Source organism: Pogonomyrmex barbatus, unplaced genomic scaffold, assembly GCF_055798465.1.
Source record: "Pogonomyrmex barbatus isolate J1 unplaced genomic scaffold, ASM5579846v1 scaffold12, whole genome shotgun sequence".
Taxonomy (NCBI): Eukaryota; Metazoa; Arthropoda; class Insecta; order Hymenoptera; family Formicidae; genus Pogonomyrmex; species Pogonomyrmex barbatus.
In genome coordinates, this window is record NW_028297108.1 from 3200400 (window position 1) to 3216715 (window position 16316).

The window sequence follows — 16316 nt, forward strand, 5'->3', positions numbered from 1 at the left end:
TATAAGATATAATAAAAGTTAAAAATATCTTTCTTATTCATTTAATTTACAAAATGGATTTCTTCTTATTATTTGCCTTGACAATCTAGAATAAGATAAACTTTCTCGTTCTTCTCGCAAAAATTCTTTCTTATATTTACAAAAATTATCATCTAGCATTAATGAAATGACATATCAGTATAAATATGAAGTTAACATTGATTTTGCAGGCGATCACCAGTGAAACACGTGAAAACAAATCTCTGCTGACCGTGAGCAAACCGCCAACTAGTCCCTCGATAGTTACTTCCATCGGCTCAAGCAGCACCTTGAGCGTTCCGCCGAAATTGACCAGTGATCGTTATCTCATGCCAACCCCCGAGATCTACCCGTCCAAGGCGACGATGAGTCGCCGGACATCGAGCGATACGCAATCACCATCGCAATCGGATACGAGCGCGAGCGCGGGCGCTGGTACCAGTAGCTCGCGGACGCTCAGCATCGCGAACGGCTATGCCGGCGGCAAAGCCCGATTGGAGGAGCCGAAGCCGAGGATAGATGAGAAAAGACGGCCGGCGATGACGATGGCGGCGGCGCCTCAAGAGGACCTCGATGTGCAATCCGTTATCAACGAGAGGAGGCCGTCCAAGTTGAAGACGCAGGATGCCACCGGTGCGTCTACCACCACCAGCATCGCCAGCGATCAATACAGCGCGATGATCCGTGGCGAGGGCTACAGCCACATCTACGTCACCACCGAGGACAGATCCGACGAAGTCCCGTCGCCGTGCGGTAACGCAAGCGAAAGCACCGGCACCGGCAGTCTGAGTGTCGCCGGTAGTCTCAGTGCCGTCGCCAGCATCAGCGTCGCCGTCAGTGCCGGTGGAGCGGGCAGCATCAGCAACGGCGCTGCCAGCCTCAGCGGCAACGGCAACGACAGCGACAGTCGGACCGGTGGCAGCGGCAGCAATGTCGGCGTGCACATCGGTGAGGGCGGCGCTATTGGATCCGACGTGAGAATATATGTGGACGATACAGACTCGGCAAGTAGCAGCAACGGGCAACGGCGCGGCGGCAGATTGCGCGACGACGAGACCCCGGATGCCTCGATCACCGGGTCCTCCACTACAACGATGCGAAACGGGGGTAGAGGCAGTGGCGGCACGGACGAGAGCAAGGAGACACCGTCGGAGAGACCGTCCTCCACCGGTAGATCATTAGATCCTTCTTAATTCAGGGCAAACGAGCCGAAGTAGTCTCTAGTTATACGCACAGGAGGTTTCAAAGGGATGAAACATAGTACTTATACAACGTAGTACACTCTATGGCGGAGACACATCATCGTGGAAGATCACAAGAGAGATTTGAGAAAGGGCTCTAAGAAAGACTGTAGTGCATGACAATATAGCCGTTATATTCTAGTCACTTTGCCGCCGTGAACTTGCCAAAACGAACAAGTCGAGCATTTAAAGGGAGGTTGAACTTTTGGGAAAATGAGCAAAAGAGAGGGAGAGAATGAAAAAAATATCTTGCGCGTCGCGCAAATGGAATGATGTAATTAGGGGAATCTACTGATGCATACCGCAAAAACGGCTATGCAAAATGCGCGACGTATCACGCATCACGCAACTTGAAAACCTATGACAATCTCTTATTGCCAACGGAACTGACCTCGTTGTTCCGTTTCCGAAGCATCGATGGAAGTCGATTCGTAGGAATTGGTAGGAAAAAGAACGACGTAGATTGCGACGTCGATAAAAATTAGAAAGAGAGAGAGAAAATTTCAGTAGTTTATAGCTAGATCTTATGTCGAGTCTACGCGACAAAACTGCAATTAATTGGACCACACTGTCTCGCCTTTCCTTATTCTCTAACTTTTGAAAATTGCGCACGGTTTGCCGATTGGAAATCAAAGATGTCTACAATCGATCGATGTGGATTGTAATTTTAGTCGTTGAGTCGACTAACAGAAATTAATTAGTCAAATTAGACTAATGAAGACTTTTTATAATTACATATGCATTATATGTGCCTGATTTTTTAATTAAGATAATCAAATATACAAATATAAAAATATTTTATAAAAGATATAAATTAATTTTATATTTTAATATCAAAATATAGATTTTAATTTTCGTGGCAAAATTTTTTTTTAAATTGACATTAAAGATTCGATCGATCAATTGTGACGATTATTAAACAATCGGCGTTCAAGAATCGTGATTTATTTTCGTTTCGTTTCACTTCACTCTTTTCACACTCTAGAGCGTTCTTCTCGTTGACATCTGTGATATACTTTAATCGTAGTATATTTCCTAACGGTAACAGCAAATATCAGAATGAAACCGTAACATCAGCAGCAACAGCAGCAGCAGCAGCAGCAGCAGCAGCAGCGACAGCAGCCGCAGCAAGGAATAATTTAGGAATGTAGCTGACTTTTTAATAAAACGAAAACCAATGTTTCGATGGCTTTCGTAAGGCGTAAAAATAGAGAGACAAAACAGAGATAAATAGAAACTCTATACTGTACATACATACACCTACGAATATTCTATACTCTACACTTGATGTGGTTTATTTTGATACTACCGCGTGCGGTAATATATTTAACGATTGTCGAAGTAAATCTAACAAAAAAAAAAGAAGTAAGAATAAACAACTCTATGCCTTTTACGAGCGTTGACGAACCTTCGTGCGGTGGTGGTGCCCGCGTTTTTTTTTTCAGCTGCAAAAGGGCGACCGACGACTCTAGCACCCTTTGTCGGGTCGAAGGTGTAGTCGTTAAAATCATGTTCAGACGTGCCGGGCGCGTCGCATCGCTTAAAAATTAGTAGTAATCGTCGATCGATCGATTGTTCGGTCGATACCGCGTTTCATTCAAAAAGCCTAACAAAATCTCAAGTCGAGCGACGTTTTTAAGTTGAGTTTAAGTGGAATTTCTGGTTCAACGCTGATCGAATATATTCGAACGGACTTCATCATTGAATCTTCAGTGAAAACTTTGAGTCGTTCCATAGAGTTATACTTAACACCAGAATGGTTGAAAATTTGCTTTCTAGAATGGTTTCCTGTGTGCATGTTTGAAAAAATTATATAACGAATTAGCTTAATTATAGCTCTCTTTCCTTGAATATTCTTAATACGTGAAGTTTAGCTCGTTTTTGTATCACATACCATATATTTTTTAGCCTTAATTTTTTAAAGGAATTGATTTTCACAAATCAACGTGTTTAAATTAAATAAAATATGATTTACATAGCTTAAAGTTTCACGTCACTATGTGAAAGAGAAAGTAAGACTTGAAACTTTTACAAAGACACAAGCTTTAGAAACTTAATAAAGCATATGCAATGATTCATACATGTTGTCTTGGCCGTGGTAAACCTCAACTAAAAACGTCGTAGCATAAAACAAATATGTAGGAGACATAGAGAGAAGCAACGAGCGATCCCGAATGCTATATCAGATCATGCTAAGTTGGATCCAGATCAAACGTGAATAAACAACGGCGACATCGTTTGCGCTTATTGAAGCGAGTTGTTCGCTCATACTTGGTCTGGATCTGATTTTAGGATATTTTAAGGAAAGTAGATAATCACGTTTCCATGTGCTTATGTACATGTACTCGCATTTCTTCGGCACCACGACCGGCTCTCGATAGCTCGATAGCGTTATATAGACGACTGACCTCCGAATTATAGTTACTCTAGACACGCGCCGATTACGATCGTGCGCGAGTTCGCCGATCAGCTGCACACGTATCGATAGTCCGGCAATTGCGTACTGTATAAAAAAAAAATAAAGAAGAAAAAAAAGATATATAAGAATATCGATTCAAAGGGAGATGGGCAGAGGTAAAATTGTTAGAAAATTTTACGTGTGCACGCGCGATGGAGAGAGAAATGTCGTATCGAAACTCGCAGTGTGCCTCTCGAGTCTGTTCTTCGCCTGTAGAGAAGGCAGTGCGTAATCGTCAAGAATTAATGAAAACGCAAAAGCTATAAAACTAAACATAACGGAGAGAAAGAAAAATCAAGATCCCGGGCCGCGACCGGCCTCGAGATATATAACGTGCTATTTTAATTACGGTAATGGGGGGTGTACAATGGGGCCGGTGTCCGTAGGATCGCCGTAGGAGAGCGTTTTTTTTCTGTCTGTCTGATATCCTGCGTGTATGCGCCTGATGATTGGTGAAACTTTGGCCTCGCTCCATCACACGAAACCGAAGAGAGTACGACAAGAATGTGAGGTATGTGTACGACGAAGAAACGCGTGAGGAGAGATTTGAGATAGCGAGGAGTTCGAGGAAAGAACTAAATATGTACAAATGAATAAATAAATCGAGCGACGATTACGTTGAGCTGCTCGTGCTTTTATTTAACTACCACCCACTGCCCTGATTTACATTCAGCGACTGATCAATATTATAGCATATAATATCCTTTGATATCAAGCGACAATCTATTTCAGTACTTCCGATTAAAAGACGAGAATCTGTAAATTATAACGATCTATTATAAATTTGATCAAATTATATTTCATTGAAAATATTTTCTACTCATTCGCTTAAATTATAATTGTATATAATTTTAGAAAAAATATGATTTTTTTCATACCTGGTACATATATTCATATACGTGTCTTACTAAGCGTGCCGTGCACTCGTATTCTGTAGATACATGTGTATTCCGGATTACCGCTATTAGAATGAACTTTCAGTTCAATTATCTCGTATACTTCTTTCGCTTGATTCTGCAATAAATTTTTTATTTCATATAATTAAATACAAAAATTGACAATTAAATAATTTAATATCAATTATTTTAAGACATATCGCATTGAATATTCCACCTGGACTTCAAAATATTGCAACGGTGAACCGGTATTATCATATATAAAATTTCCAAATAAGAAAGGCTTCTTATCCTCGAGATCCATTAAACCCTATAATATAATAATAGGTATGCAATTATTTAAAATGTGATATTTATACTAATGATACTTGCATACAAAACCCATATATATATATATATATATATATATATATATATATATATATATACAACAGTATTGAAATATATTTATAATATATTTATAATATGTAAATCGTGTATATGATGTTATATATAATTGCAATGATTACAACTGACCCAAATGGAAAAATCTTTAGGCGCGGTAGCTGTCTCACCAGTTGGAGATATCAATGGAGATATGTGTTCGAGACTGACTCCAGACACGTGTACTTGGCCAAGTAATCGAATCACCACACTGCCGCTGCTGCCCTTGAAGGCCCAGCATTCGCCCGGCAAAACACCGGTCTGATAAATACTTTTGGATCAGAACGTTAATGAAATTAAGTATATTCAGGTAACCTGTATCACGGCTCGGGGTGTATTTTGCTGTTGACAAAGCGGTATGCCAAACAGATTGAGCACAGGCGCACCAATTGTATAAGGTTCGGTATTTCGTGTTGAAAGAATCATACCGCCTGCAAATAAAAGGTTGCAACGATATAGTAAAAGTATGTTCTAACTTTTTTTTACTAAAAAATAAATTACTGTAGAAATGTTTATTTAAGAGAGAGAAATTCTATGATCGCGGAAAGAATAAATTCTATATTTTTCTCATAATACTCTAAATTCTATAATAGTGACTAAAAAGATCAGTACAAGTTATTTTCAAGCTGATTATAAAAAAGAAGTAAAGGCCACTTTGTATCCCACTTACGCATGAGATTATTAGCAGGTCGCAAGAGATCGCCCTTTAATTAATGCGTTCTATATAAAAAAAGCTATATAAAAATAGACTGTTGGATAAAACCTGAACTTTCAAGAGCGTAATCCGTCCTTCCAGTTTTATCGGCATCGTACATCTGTAATTCACTTTTTATCATGTTTCTGACGGTCTCCGGTGACAGAGCCTTCAACAAGTTTCTCGTATGTAGATTCATCTCTGTTGCAACGTGCATTTGCGATAATATTAGAAACTGGCAAAGGATTGAATTTGTTTGTCGAATAAAAGGATAAAAATAAAAATATAATAAAACAATTATACGCGCGAATGATACAAAGAGAAAAACTTTCATTTTGTTTCATACGACCGCTTGCAATATGGGTAAAGATAATACGTCGCCCTATTTATTTAATCAAATAATATTTGACATCAAAGAAATGCCACTGCATCGAGAGCATCCGGTTAACATTTATACGTCGCACCTTTCTTACCCTCAGACACTTCATTCCTCAGATTGAGAATGGCTTCTGACATTTTTGGGATCACACTGCCCACTTCCCTCAACTTGCTCTTCAATTCATCACGCATCTCTATTACGTTCTTCACTTCTAGCTAATGCATTTTTTGTAGAAACAATATAAAACACTAATTGTACAACGTAATATTAAAATAAGGATTTATTTTTAGAAAACATTATTTGTTGCGTGTAATCGTATTACTGATGGCAAATAATTACCGCGAGAGTGCCCAAATGAGACCTGAGATTTCCCAAATCTGCCTTGATCATGTTGAATGACGCGCTTGCGGAATATTTATCGCAAAGATGAGATACGGACATTGCTAAAAATATTGGAGTTCTTCGTAAGTGAGCTCGTAAATCAGATTTATATTAAATTTCACAAACCGATTGTGTAAAGAAATACCAAGAAATTTTTAAAAATTAATTTATTATTAAGCTGAAATTTCATACCGAGCATCGATGTAATGACACAAAAAGCGAAAGGTTTGATGAGTTTCGTGCACCAAGCAAATCGTTGATTGCAATTGACCGGAATACCGGGACAATTCCCTGCGTTAACGCAACAGAAGGTACTTCGTGCGCTCATCGACGTCGTTTCATCACGCAATTATGTCTCAAGTGTTCTCAGAAGAAATACGCTAACAAGAATTATGCTAACATGCGCTAACATAAAATTAATTCATGCTAAATATTAATGATATTTCTTATAAGTGACAAGAACATATTTTTGCAGAATGTGTCGAAGCAATTGAATGAAAGCAATTGAAAACCAATTTGTACATAATCGATATATCGCAAAAAGAATGACTCGCGATTAGGAATATATAAATCGCCATATATAAATTGAAAATATATGAGTTGAGTAAAAAGGTAAAATAAGCAGATTTGGATTAAGAAAATTCATTCTATTTTGATGAAATGTTCAAATATATTTTCTTATCCTATTTTTATATTACTTTTCGGTTATACAAGATATATGTACAGAATATGAATTTAGACAATGCTAAAATGTATATACATGATTTTTTTTAAGTAAGTATTTCCAAATAATCATGCAAAATGCAATCCAATTCCTTTACCTATGTTTTTTTAAACGGAGTAAACGAACACTCATACTTCATTTTATATAAATCTCTATGTTCTGCTACAGAAATTTTTATAAATAAAATTTATTGCTCTAAATAAATATAACAAATTTTATCTATTAATACAATATTTATCTGCTATAAAATTTCTTTCATCTTTGATCTTTGAAATTATAATATAGAATTATATTTGTATTAATCCTTATACGTAAAATATAAATAAAGTATTTATAATATCATATTTTCGGTGCAGATCCATAATTTATTTAATCTTGAATTTTATTGTTAAAATAACAAGATTTTGGACGGTAATAATATATATAAAACGTTTCTATCGAATCCGAACATAAATACGTTTTTTGATATTAAAGCTATTTTATATTACAATGTAATATCGGACGCTTACAGTTGATTACTATATTTCTTTGAGGGCGGAATGTATACGTAAATTGAGTCGGGTTTCAAAATCGTAATCTTTGTACTGAGTTTGCGCCTTTAATAGAAAACTTCTGCCTTCATTAGGATTCTAAAATACGAGATACAAAGTTGCGTAAGAAATAACGGAAATAAACAATATGTATTCGATATACTTACGTTAGTGTTAGAAAGATTACTTCCTAATTCATACAGCGCAAATGCGCTGATATGCTGGTCGAACTCATCCTTAGACGGGCACCTACGCTTTAGACAACTTCGATAATTTTTAATGGCTGCTTCAGTATCTCCCAGATAAAGACACACTGCACCTTCAATGAGATCGGACAAACCCACCATCGGCTCTTCGGAATGATTTTCCTTGCATTCTGATAATACAATTAGATAATAAATAAAATTTATCTCATAAATTTATCTCAAATAATTAAGAAGTCATTATAAATTATTATTTTAAATAGCATCTCAATTTTTCAGTCATCTTTTCGATTTCTGTTGTTTAAAATTTTATCACTAAGAAAACCAACCCATTATTACCTTTCAATATTCCCTGCAGTGATTCGGTAGAACAGGATGGCAAAGCGTTCCACAAATACAGTGATTCATAAATGAGCAATCTGTAATACAGAATCGTATAAGGATGTCCTGTCTCCTTATCGACGAGTTTTGGTATTCTGCGCATAATAAAAACGTCAAGTTGCGAGTCGCTTCTCGTCTCGTGGAACCAAGGAAGGATCTTGCTGTACATCGTCAAAAAAGTATCAAATTTGCCATTAGCTCCACAACAAACTGCAAACATAGCACAATAAAAAGATCCAAATCCGTTTACTCAAGCAGCAAAATAAAACAGTGCTAAATTACCCATGGCTAAGTACGCGTAAAAACTCTTGGACCATCTCGATTGATGTTGTAATTGTAATAAGGTTCGATATGCCTCCTCATAACTAAAACGTATCACATAGCACCAAGCCACTTCGTGCAAACACAGTAATTTAACTTCCCTTTGAGTTGCAACTTCCACAGCTTTGCCAAACGCTTCTAGCGCTGCATCGACGTTTGACTACAAGATGATTGAATTATGCAATAATATTATATTAACGAAATATATAGAATTAAAAGTTAAACAAATCAGGTTATACACAAAAAGTGATAAATGTTTTCCAATTTAAAGATATCCAGATGTTCAGAGTAGTTTTTCAAATAAAATAAATTTATAAAAGATATTTAGACAATAATATTTATTAATTAATTTATTAGTACCTCCAAACGTTCCATTCTGCCCGCGAAAAAAAGAAAAAGGGCAGAGCTATGGAATTCGGTATTGCATTCAGTTATCAATTGTTTCGCCACTGTGACGCCTGCTCTTACATTTGGTCCATCAAGTGCGAAAAACGGACGTACAATTGTATGGTACCAAAGTAAAGCTAATCTACGACAAAATAGTAGTATATTGACCAACTAATCGCATATTGCATAAAAGATATCTCGGAATGCAATAAACAATGGAAATTGATTTTACACACAAAACGTTAGTCAAATAAAGAAAAATTTAAAATAACAGCGGAATAATCATGATTTTATAAAATACTTTTTAATATCTTATGCACATTTTTAATTACTCTATGTACTGGTTGATTAAAAATACTCAGAGAGAGACATTCAAAATCCACGATGCACTCACGTGGCGAGCGGTGCGCGCATGTCTTCGCCAAGTCGTGCGTGCATAAGGGCAGTGAGACCAGACTGCCTATTGCCCTCAAAACCGAAGAAGTGAATCACCTTCAACACAGACGGTGGCAAGAGGCTCACGCATAATTGATATATACCATAGCCGAAACTCGCGGCCGACATTAAACGTGTCACTTCAGTAGGTTCTACAAAGCTGCGAAGTAGATTAACTTTAATTAGATTTTCAAATGCCGCCTACGCGAGCCTAGAACGTATGAACGAGGGAAGAAAAGCAAACTAAACCAGACTAGCTAAATTTCGCTCTCGCAAAGCAAGATATTAGACAGTGTGTGAGTTTACCGTGTCGTAAAATTAACGTGAGTAAAGATAAGAAAAAAATTTGATCGTACATCTTACGAAATATCGTTAGATAGTGATGTTTTTTTCTTGTGAAAGGAGAATAGGGTAAAAGGGATACAGAGACAACAAATTTTGAGTAAGAAGAAACAACAATTACGGTGTCTGTTGTACGGACGTGACGCCAGTGAGCGAGAAGAACATTGATAGAGAGCTTCGCAGACCTGATGGCGATGACACAGGTGTCACATTGTTCGTGTAACCATTGCAAGATGGTATTGACCATTCTGAAGATTCCGGGCTTTGTGGACTCTGCAAAGAAGATCCATTGCTCGTTGGACTGCTGCAATACAAGTTGAATCCTGTAAAAAAATAAAATTTGTCTCTTATAATAAATATCCATTACAAAAAGCTATTATGTATATTAAATATACATAACAAGTTACAACAAAAAAATAAAAGAATAAAAAAATAAAAGAAAATATAAATTTCTATTAATTAAATTTTTATTAATTCTTCTTCATTTTAATTAAAATTAATTATTACAATGGAACATGTCTTCCGCAAAGTTGTTACGATTGAATTCTGATTTCTTAATTGATATAATAACGTACCGGTTGGGTTTGAACCAAAGGTACGACGATACAGTTGTGAAATTTGTGAATATGCGTGTTGATAAACACGCCAAGCTTTGCGGAGCATCCAGCAGCCGCGAACATATCCGGTTAATTCTTGTTGGAGGAACAATGATATCGCCGAAAACACTTGCGAATCCGCTAGAACAATTTGGCGCTCCAACTTATTCACATAGTCCTTCTAAAATTGATTTTTTTTAATTATTTCTTTTTTTCTTTATTCAAATTATCTCGTAAATTCGTTACGGTAATTATTTTATAATATTTGCATGAATTATTGTATCGATAATCAAAGCTTAAAGCATAATATCGATAATTTAAGTCTAATTTTCATATATCATAAAAATCTTACACACATAAATTTTTAATAAAGTTATATATATATCAATATTCTATTTAGGAAACTTACGTCCGTCTCTTCCGCTCTAAACACCCTACTTTTCACTGACTTCAGCCATCCTATATCGCTTGCACATTCCCGTTCCATATCTTTAAGTAATAATGTGGCCTGCTGAAACTTGTCTTCTTCGAAAGTCATCAGAGCATTCTGCATGATTCATCACATTGTAATAGAAATTAATATTTACCAGACGTTAAAATATTCATACATGCAGCTTGCATAAATTGGAGCGAAGCACGCTTGTTTCTCTAGAATTTGGAGACTATCTCTATTTGATTTGTTTGCCCTGAAGTGGTATCAATTAATATTGATTTTATATTTTCCGATGCACGCGTAGGCTCGCGATTTATTATTAAAAACTGATTAGGTAACAACATTCTTTCGCGGCCTTGAGACATTAAGCGTACTTCGTTGGAATAAACTGGAATCGATATGCCTCATCACGCAACTACATACCATGAAGAGAACAAAGCAACGACCAGCTTTGACGTGGAAGCTATGAGGATGTTCGGTAAACAGAGCTTCAGCTTCCTCGGTTTTATTATTCAGCAGCAGGGAGATGCCGGTTCTGGCGACTTTCCAGCCCTTCGTAGCGCCTTCCTCCATTGTTATTATCTTCGCGATAAGGATTTTTCAGGAAATATTCGAACAATAAAATTTTTTCTCTCGAGACTGTCAGCTACGTGTTTGTCAAGTGAAAAGCATCTTTCCATCGTATCGCATTATTAGTCGAGATTTCATGTCAAGGTTACTTACATGTGCAATCATACTGAAAATTGTTTTCTATTATTTTAAAAGACAAATCCGATGATTGAAAAACCATACACGGATTTAGGAATACCCTGTATATTTACATCACGAGTATGACAACCTTATTGTGGTCGCGCTATCATTACTGATAGAGATGCGAGAGCATCCTTATGAGCACCGTATTTCCTTCTTTCTTTCTTCACGCAAGCGGCAAAGCAGAAAAAATTGCTGTCAATGCGTTTCTTGTAATAAAAAACTAACTTTTCTTTTTCCGGAAGATATAATTTTCTGGCGTAACATTGCACATTGAGCCATTAGGACGGACCTATCCTTTGCAATCAACATACGTTTCGTTCAGATTTAAGTGTTTGATCTGATTAAGCAATTTGAGCCATTTGTGCAGTTGTTATATAAGCTTCTATCGTCATAATATATAATCAGTCCAATTTCTATTGATGTATTTACTTTCTTTAATAAATTTCTATTTTAATATATTTATATATGGAGCAATGGACAGTTGGAATTCTTTGTTAAATGGACTGTTTCTTTATATATTTGGAAAAACAATCAACTTTATTTATTGTGCGCTTATCTGGACGCAAATGCAATTTGCACGGAAGACCATTAATTACGATGCAAAAACTTGATGCCGTTTCTTAGAAAAATTTGATAGTTATTGGACACTGACATATTTATCGGAGTAATATCACTCCTCGAAAGACTGTGAACGTGAACAAATGTTGTATAATAAATACACGCGAACCGCGGTACATGCTCGAGCTACGAACTGTATCCTTGCGGTGCATCGAGTTGACTAAACCCTGCTGAAGAAACGCAGTGCTGCTGCCGCCACCTCCGAGCTGAATATATACTTGTATTATTGATTTTGACATAGAAGTACATATTGTAACCCTGAGTGTGCCTGGTACGCGCAATGAAAAGAAAGAGAAAAGATCACTATATGATAAAGTTCGAGAGACGTGTAAAAAAAGGATCCGAGACATCCAGATCTTTTCATAATTGTTTTTTCTACGTTGCGCTTCTGACATTTGCTTAAATTTTGATACGCAATATTTTTGATAAATATTAAGACCTTATTTCATCAAGACAATAATATAATGTATTTCATATATATTTTCGTATTTTTTAACACAATATCCCAAATTTATATTAATGTAAAATAACAGAATGCCGGTTCAGAATACATACAAAGATTCGTGCATATGTATATACATATATTTACATTTATCTCAGTTTACATTATTTTATATTTACAGATATTTAAATTTATAATGTCAATGTCATGAGAATAAAATTTGTACTCTTCACACTTTGAATGCAGCAATACTGATTAGTGAACGGAATAGTCTTAGCTCACACTATTTCTGGCAGAAGTTTTATCTCGTTGTAAAAATTTACAATTATACATTCTGTGTATATTTATTTACAATTTTTTAATAAATATTTAACACTATTTCTAATTGTCATATAAATTCTAGTCCTTCAAATTTTTTATCCATTATTTTATTTTCAGACATTATTATCGTTCCGTCTATTGTAAATGCCATAATATATGTAGCGGTGCGCCCTTGATATTCCTCAGTCTTTAAAGCTATTATAATAGAATCTTGCGAACCAGGAAGGAACTTGAAACTGGAAAAACCTCTAATTGGGATTAAATCTCCGACATGAGTAACCTATAATAAATTTTATAATTATTATTGTAGTTTGTGTGTGTGTGTGTGTGTGTGTGTGTGTGTGTGTGTGTGTGTGTGTGTGTGTGTGTGTGTGTGTGTGTGTGTGTGTGTGTGTGTGTGTGTGTGTGTGTGTGTGTGTGTGTGTGTGTGTGTGTGTGTGTGTGTGTGTGTGTGTGTGTGTGTGTGTGTGTGTGTGTGTGTGTGTGTGTGTGTGTGTATAAAGGTGTCCCGCAAAGATTATAACAACGGATAGATTCCTAAGATCATTTTGATATGAAAATCATAATATCAAAATCGAGGTTACAATGCTTTTTGAATTATAAACATAGCGAATCAAGCCGCCTAAAAGTTCGCTCGTTCAAGTGTGGTAAAATATATGTACAGTACAGAAAGCGAAAGCTGACTGTCACTTTCTCATCAAAATTGATATAAAGATTACACAATACATAATTACACTACAAAGATAATGAATTATTTTTATTAATATTTGCATAAATACATTGAAACAATTTGAGCAGTTTATTGAAAAGAAGAAAAAATATTATTATATAATACGAAAAGTGCAAGCTGTGATCGAATGATGACATTCTTTTCAGAAATTTGCTAGTTTTATATTTTACAAACACCGCAAATGAATGGCGCACAATTTGAGCACTTATTACAAATAAGTGGAACAACATAAAATTTATTATTATTTTATAAATTATTTATAAATTGTTTTAAAAAAATGATTCTAAAATAATATTTTGATGATCAATTTCAATGATAATCTTATTTATTTTAAGAAATATTTATAAGATATGAAACTAATAGATTTCTGAAAGAAATGTCATTTGACAGCTTGCGTTTTATGTATTATATAATATTTTTTCTTCTTTTTAGTAAGATATACTTGCTCAGACAATGTATTTATACGAATATCAGTAAAAATAACTCACTGCCTTTGCATTATAATCTTCAATTTTGATGACAGGGCGAAGAGGGCGACAGTTAACTTTCGTTTTTCGTACTGTGCATTATACTACATCTGAGCGAATTTTAGGCGGCTTGATTCGCTAACTCTAAATGTTTATAATTCAAAAAGCATTATAGCCTTGACATTTCGGTATTAGGATTATCATCTAAAAATGATCTCAAGAGCTTACCATTAAATGTTGTTACGATCTTTATAGAATACCCTGTATACAAAATATTAATTTGATTTTTTAATTATTAAAAACGCACTTTAATATCAACAAAATTTTCATCCGCAGTTAGCATAACATTACAGCTCATTGTTTCGTCCCGCGTTTCATTGTAACGTTCATGAGAACATCTTCTAGGCAAAAAAAACCAACTTTTATGTATATCGCTCCAAGCTCCAGATTCATGTATCATGTAACCTATGCAAAGTATATATATGATGAATTAATTCATGCATTCACAAGCTGTAAATATCTGCATACCTGGATATTCGATGTTAATCGCTTGCCTTAATCGTTTGTAGTAAGAGATCCAATTGAGAGAATGTGTCTCGCCACGTGGTGATACTACTTTTATCCATAATGGATTATTATGTTCAAATTCACCAGAAGGTGTAGTCCATTCCTTTCCCATGCTGCCAACGTACAGCTGTTCATCTTTGATAGTTGCCCATTCAGATTTAAAACCTATAAACAAATAAAATTTTAATAAAAAGAAAATTTTGTAAATTGTTTAAGATGACAGTAATATCGGTTTGTAATTTGCTATGTACCTTTGTGATTTTTACCATTGCCATCCATTAAAATAACCCAGGGATAAACCTGATCACCTTCAATGAAATATATCATCCCTGTACGATCATCAAAGGATAATAGACGACCGTCGAAAGTCACTAATTCCGACAATTCCATTCCACGTCCCTTCATAGACAACGACGAGGACAATACGGTAGTTCTGTCATCCCAGATAACAGATAGAAAATTGCTGATGGGATTCCAATAGAGATTACCAGTTCTCATAAGGCTATGCCACATGTCTTTTTTATCTGCGAGCTTTGAATCATGATCAAGATCACTCACTATCGCTATTCGATAGGTAATGCCCTTGGAGGTTCTAATGGGCGTCGAGGTAGGGTATGTTCGGTTGTACTTGTAGTAGCGACACTGGGACAGATTCTGGTTCGGTGGCGAACACATGATACCATGCAACAATGGATACGCGAGAAAGAAAATCGGCACGCTCAGAATGAGGAGGATCAGTGCCAAGAACTGGCCCTGAATGCGGAAGGTGCTGTTTGCCACTCGGTAAACGTATGGTGCACGCAACGCTTGTCGCCAGTCACGTAGATATGACATGGTCTCCCTGCTGCCGTTCCTCATGTGCGCCAATTCGCATCCGTGTGCCGAGAACGATCAAAGGCACGTTAGATCTCAACGTCGTGGCACGTGCCGGCTTGACGCGATCGTGACAGCGATCTAAACCTAACCTAAAAACACGTCATTTCTATGATGCAATGACACTAGTGACAGCAGTATCGCCGCATGACGGGAATTTAATCTAACCTAATCTAGCCACGTGACTATTTTTGACTTTAGTGGAACGACGCGTAGCTCGTATCTAAAACGATCGACTCGATAATCGATGGATAGCAGATTCAAACCTAGCCCTCGCTACATTTACGAAACATTTTATCTCGCAATTTTTGAGTTTCATGTGAACCTTATATTCAGTGCATTGATAAAATAGCAAATTCAAGGTTTTGAGAAGACCACTTATGCTACCAAAAATGATTGAAGGTACTTATTCATTTCTTCAGGATACTCTAAAAGAAAAGAAAAACTGACAAAACAGAGGTTCGATGCTAATCGAACCACATTTACAGTACGCTATAGCAGTAGTAAAAGGACTGATCACACATTAAATTATAAATCATACGTATATGTTCCATGTTCAGCTTCGAACAGTAAAAAGAAATACAAAATGATCTTCCTTTCTCTTGGACTACAACTGTAGCAATATAATTTTAGCACACATGATGCAACGCGTTATCGTTTATTTTTTCATAATTTTTTACATATTAATAGTTTCAATTGAAAT

The 16316-nt window shown here is 36.1% G+C and overlaps 4 protein-coding genes across 13 annotated transcripts in view; 1 reads left to right on the top strand and 3 right to left on the bottom strand.

Annotated features, from left to right (window-relative positions):
- Positions 1-4339, top strand: part of Ca-alpha1T (Ca[2+]-channel protein alpha[[1]] subunit T) — a 47165-nt gene extending 42826 nt beyond the window's left edge. For all 7 annotated transcript variants that reach the window (XM_089071674.1, XM_089071672.1, XM_089071673.1 and 4 more), the window contains one exon: positions 210-4339. In XM_089071674.1, coding sequence (XP_088927800.1) covers positions 210-1211 — 1002 coding nt within the window. In that variant the 3' untranslated portion in view covers positions 1212-4339. The remainder of the gene's footprint in view (positions 1-209) is intronic.
- On the bottom strand, positions 4331-12384 carry LOC105424643 (tetratricopeptide repeat protein 39C-like). Of its 3 annotated transcripts, none has more exons than XM_011634979.3 (13): positions 11664-12384; positions 11266-11578; positions 10819-10956; positions 10389-10590; positions 9935-10136; positions 9431-9631; positions 9010-9178; positions 8611-8809; positions 8287-8538; positions 7912-8120; positions 5130-7843; positions 4596-4923; positions 4331-4473 (listed from the first exon to the last, which is right to left on the bottom strand). In XM_011634979.3, exons 2-11 carry the CDS (start codon positions 11413-11415, stop codon positions 7733-7735), a joined length of 1833 nt encoding a protein of 610 aa, XP_011633281.2. In that variant the 5' UTR covers positions 11416-11578; positions 11664-12384; the 3' UTR covers positions 4331-4473; positions 4596-4923; positions 5130-7732. The 3 variants fall into 3 exon arrangements, with proteins under 3 accessions (XP_011633281.2, XP_088927807.1, XP_088927806.1); XM_089071681.1 differs by having other exon boundaries at positions 5130-5467; positions 5707-7843; positions 11266-12384; XM_089071680.1 differs by having other exon boundaries at positions 4596-4731; positions 4831-4923; positions 11266-12384.
- LOC112552445 (klaroid protein-like) lies at positions 4361-6499 on the bottom strand. Its single transcript, XM_089071909.1, has 8 exons — positions 6449-6499; positions 6204-6324; positions 5800-5931; positions 5352-5467; positions 5130-5297; positions 4831-4923; positions 4626-4731; positions 4361-4473 (listed from the first exon to the last, which is right to left on the bottom strand). The coding sequence occupies exons 1-8, from the start codon at positions 6497-6499 to the stop codon at positions 4361-4363; spliced, it is 900 nt and encodes a 299-aa protein (XP_088928035.1).
- A 393-nt stretch (positions 12385-12777) lies between the features above and the next one.
- On the bottom strand, positions 12778-15892 carry LOC105424644 (soluble calcium-activated nucleotidase 1). Of its 2 annotated transcripts, none has more exons than XM_011634981.3 (4): positions 14992-15892; positions 14702-14905; positions 14481-14638; positions 12778-13212 (listed from the first exon to the last, which is right to left on the bottom strand). In XM_011634981.3, the coding sequence occupies exons 1-4, from the start codon at positions 15596-15598 to the stop codon at positions 13159-13161; spliced, it is 1023 nt and encodes a 340-aa protein (XP_011633283.1). In that variant the 5' UTR covers positions 15599-15892; the 3' UTR covers positions 12778-13158. The 2 variants fall into 2 exon arrangements, with proteins under 2 accessions (XP_011633283.1, XP_011633282.1); XM_011634980.3 differs by having other exon boundaries at positions 12778-13256; positions 14992-15860.
- Positions 15893-16316: the final 424 nt, after the last annotated feature.

Bases quoted from the DNA above. Each gene is read 5' to 3' on its own strand.
- LOC112552445 (XM_089071909.1), bottom strand. From the start codon at position 6,499: ATGATCAAGGCAGATTTGGGAAATCTCAGGTCTCATTTGGGCACTCTC. The intron at 5,468-5,799 runs GTTTTATCCAAC...TTTTATTTGCAG, and splicing joins TTACGCTCTTGAAAGTTCAG to GCGGTATGATTCTTTCAACA. The intron at 4,924-5,129 runs GTCAGTTGTAAT...ATTATATTATAG, and splicing joins CTAAAGATTTTTCCATTTGG to GGTTTAATGGATCTCGAGGA.
- LOC105424643 (XM_011634979.3), bottom strand. From the start codon at position 11,415: ATGGAGGAAGGCGCTACGAAGGGCTGGAAAGTCGCCAGAACCGGCATC. The intron at 8,121-8,286 runs GTAATAATGGGT...TTGTATTATCAG, and splicing joins ACTGCAGGGAATATTGAAAG to AATGCAAGGAAAATCATTCC. The intron at 7,844-7,911 runs GTAAGTATATCG...CTCGTATTTTAG, and splicing joins GTAATCTTTCTAACACTAAC to AATCCTAATGAAGGCAGAAG.
- LOC105424644 (XM_011634980.3), bottom strand. From the start codon at position 15,598: ATGAGGAACGGCAGCAGGGAGACCATGTCATATCTACGTGACTGGCGA. The intron at 14,906-14,991 runs GTACATAGCAAA...ATTTGTTTATAG, and splicing joins CAATGGTAAAAATCACAAAG to GTTTTAAATCTGAATGGGCA. The intron at 14,639-14,701 runs GTATGCAGATAT...TACTTTGCATAG, and splicing joins GATTAACATCGAATATCCAG to GTTACATGATACATGAATCT.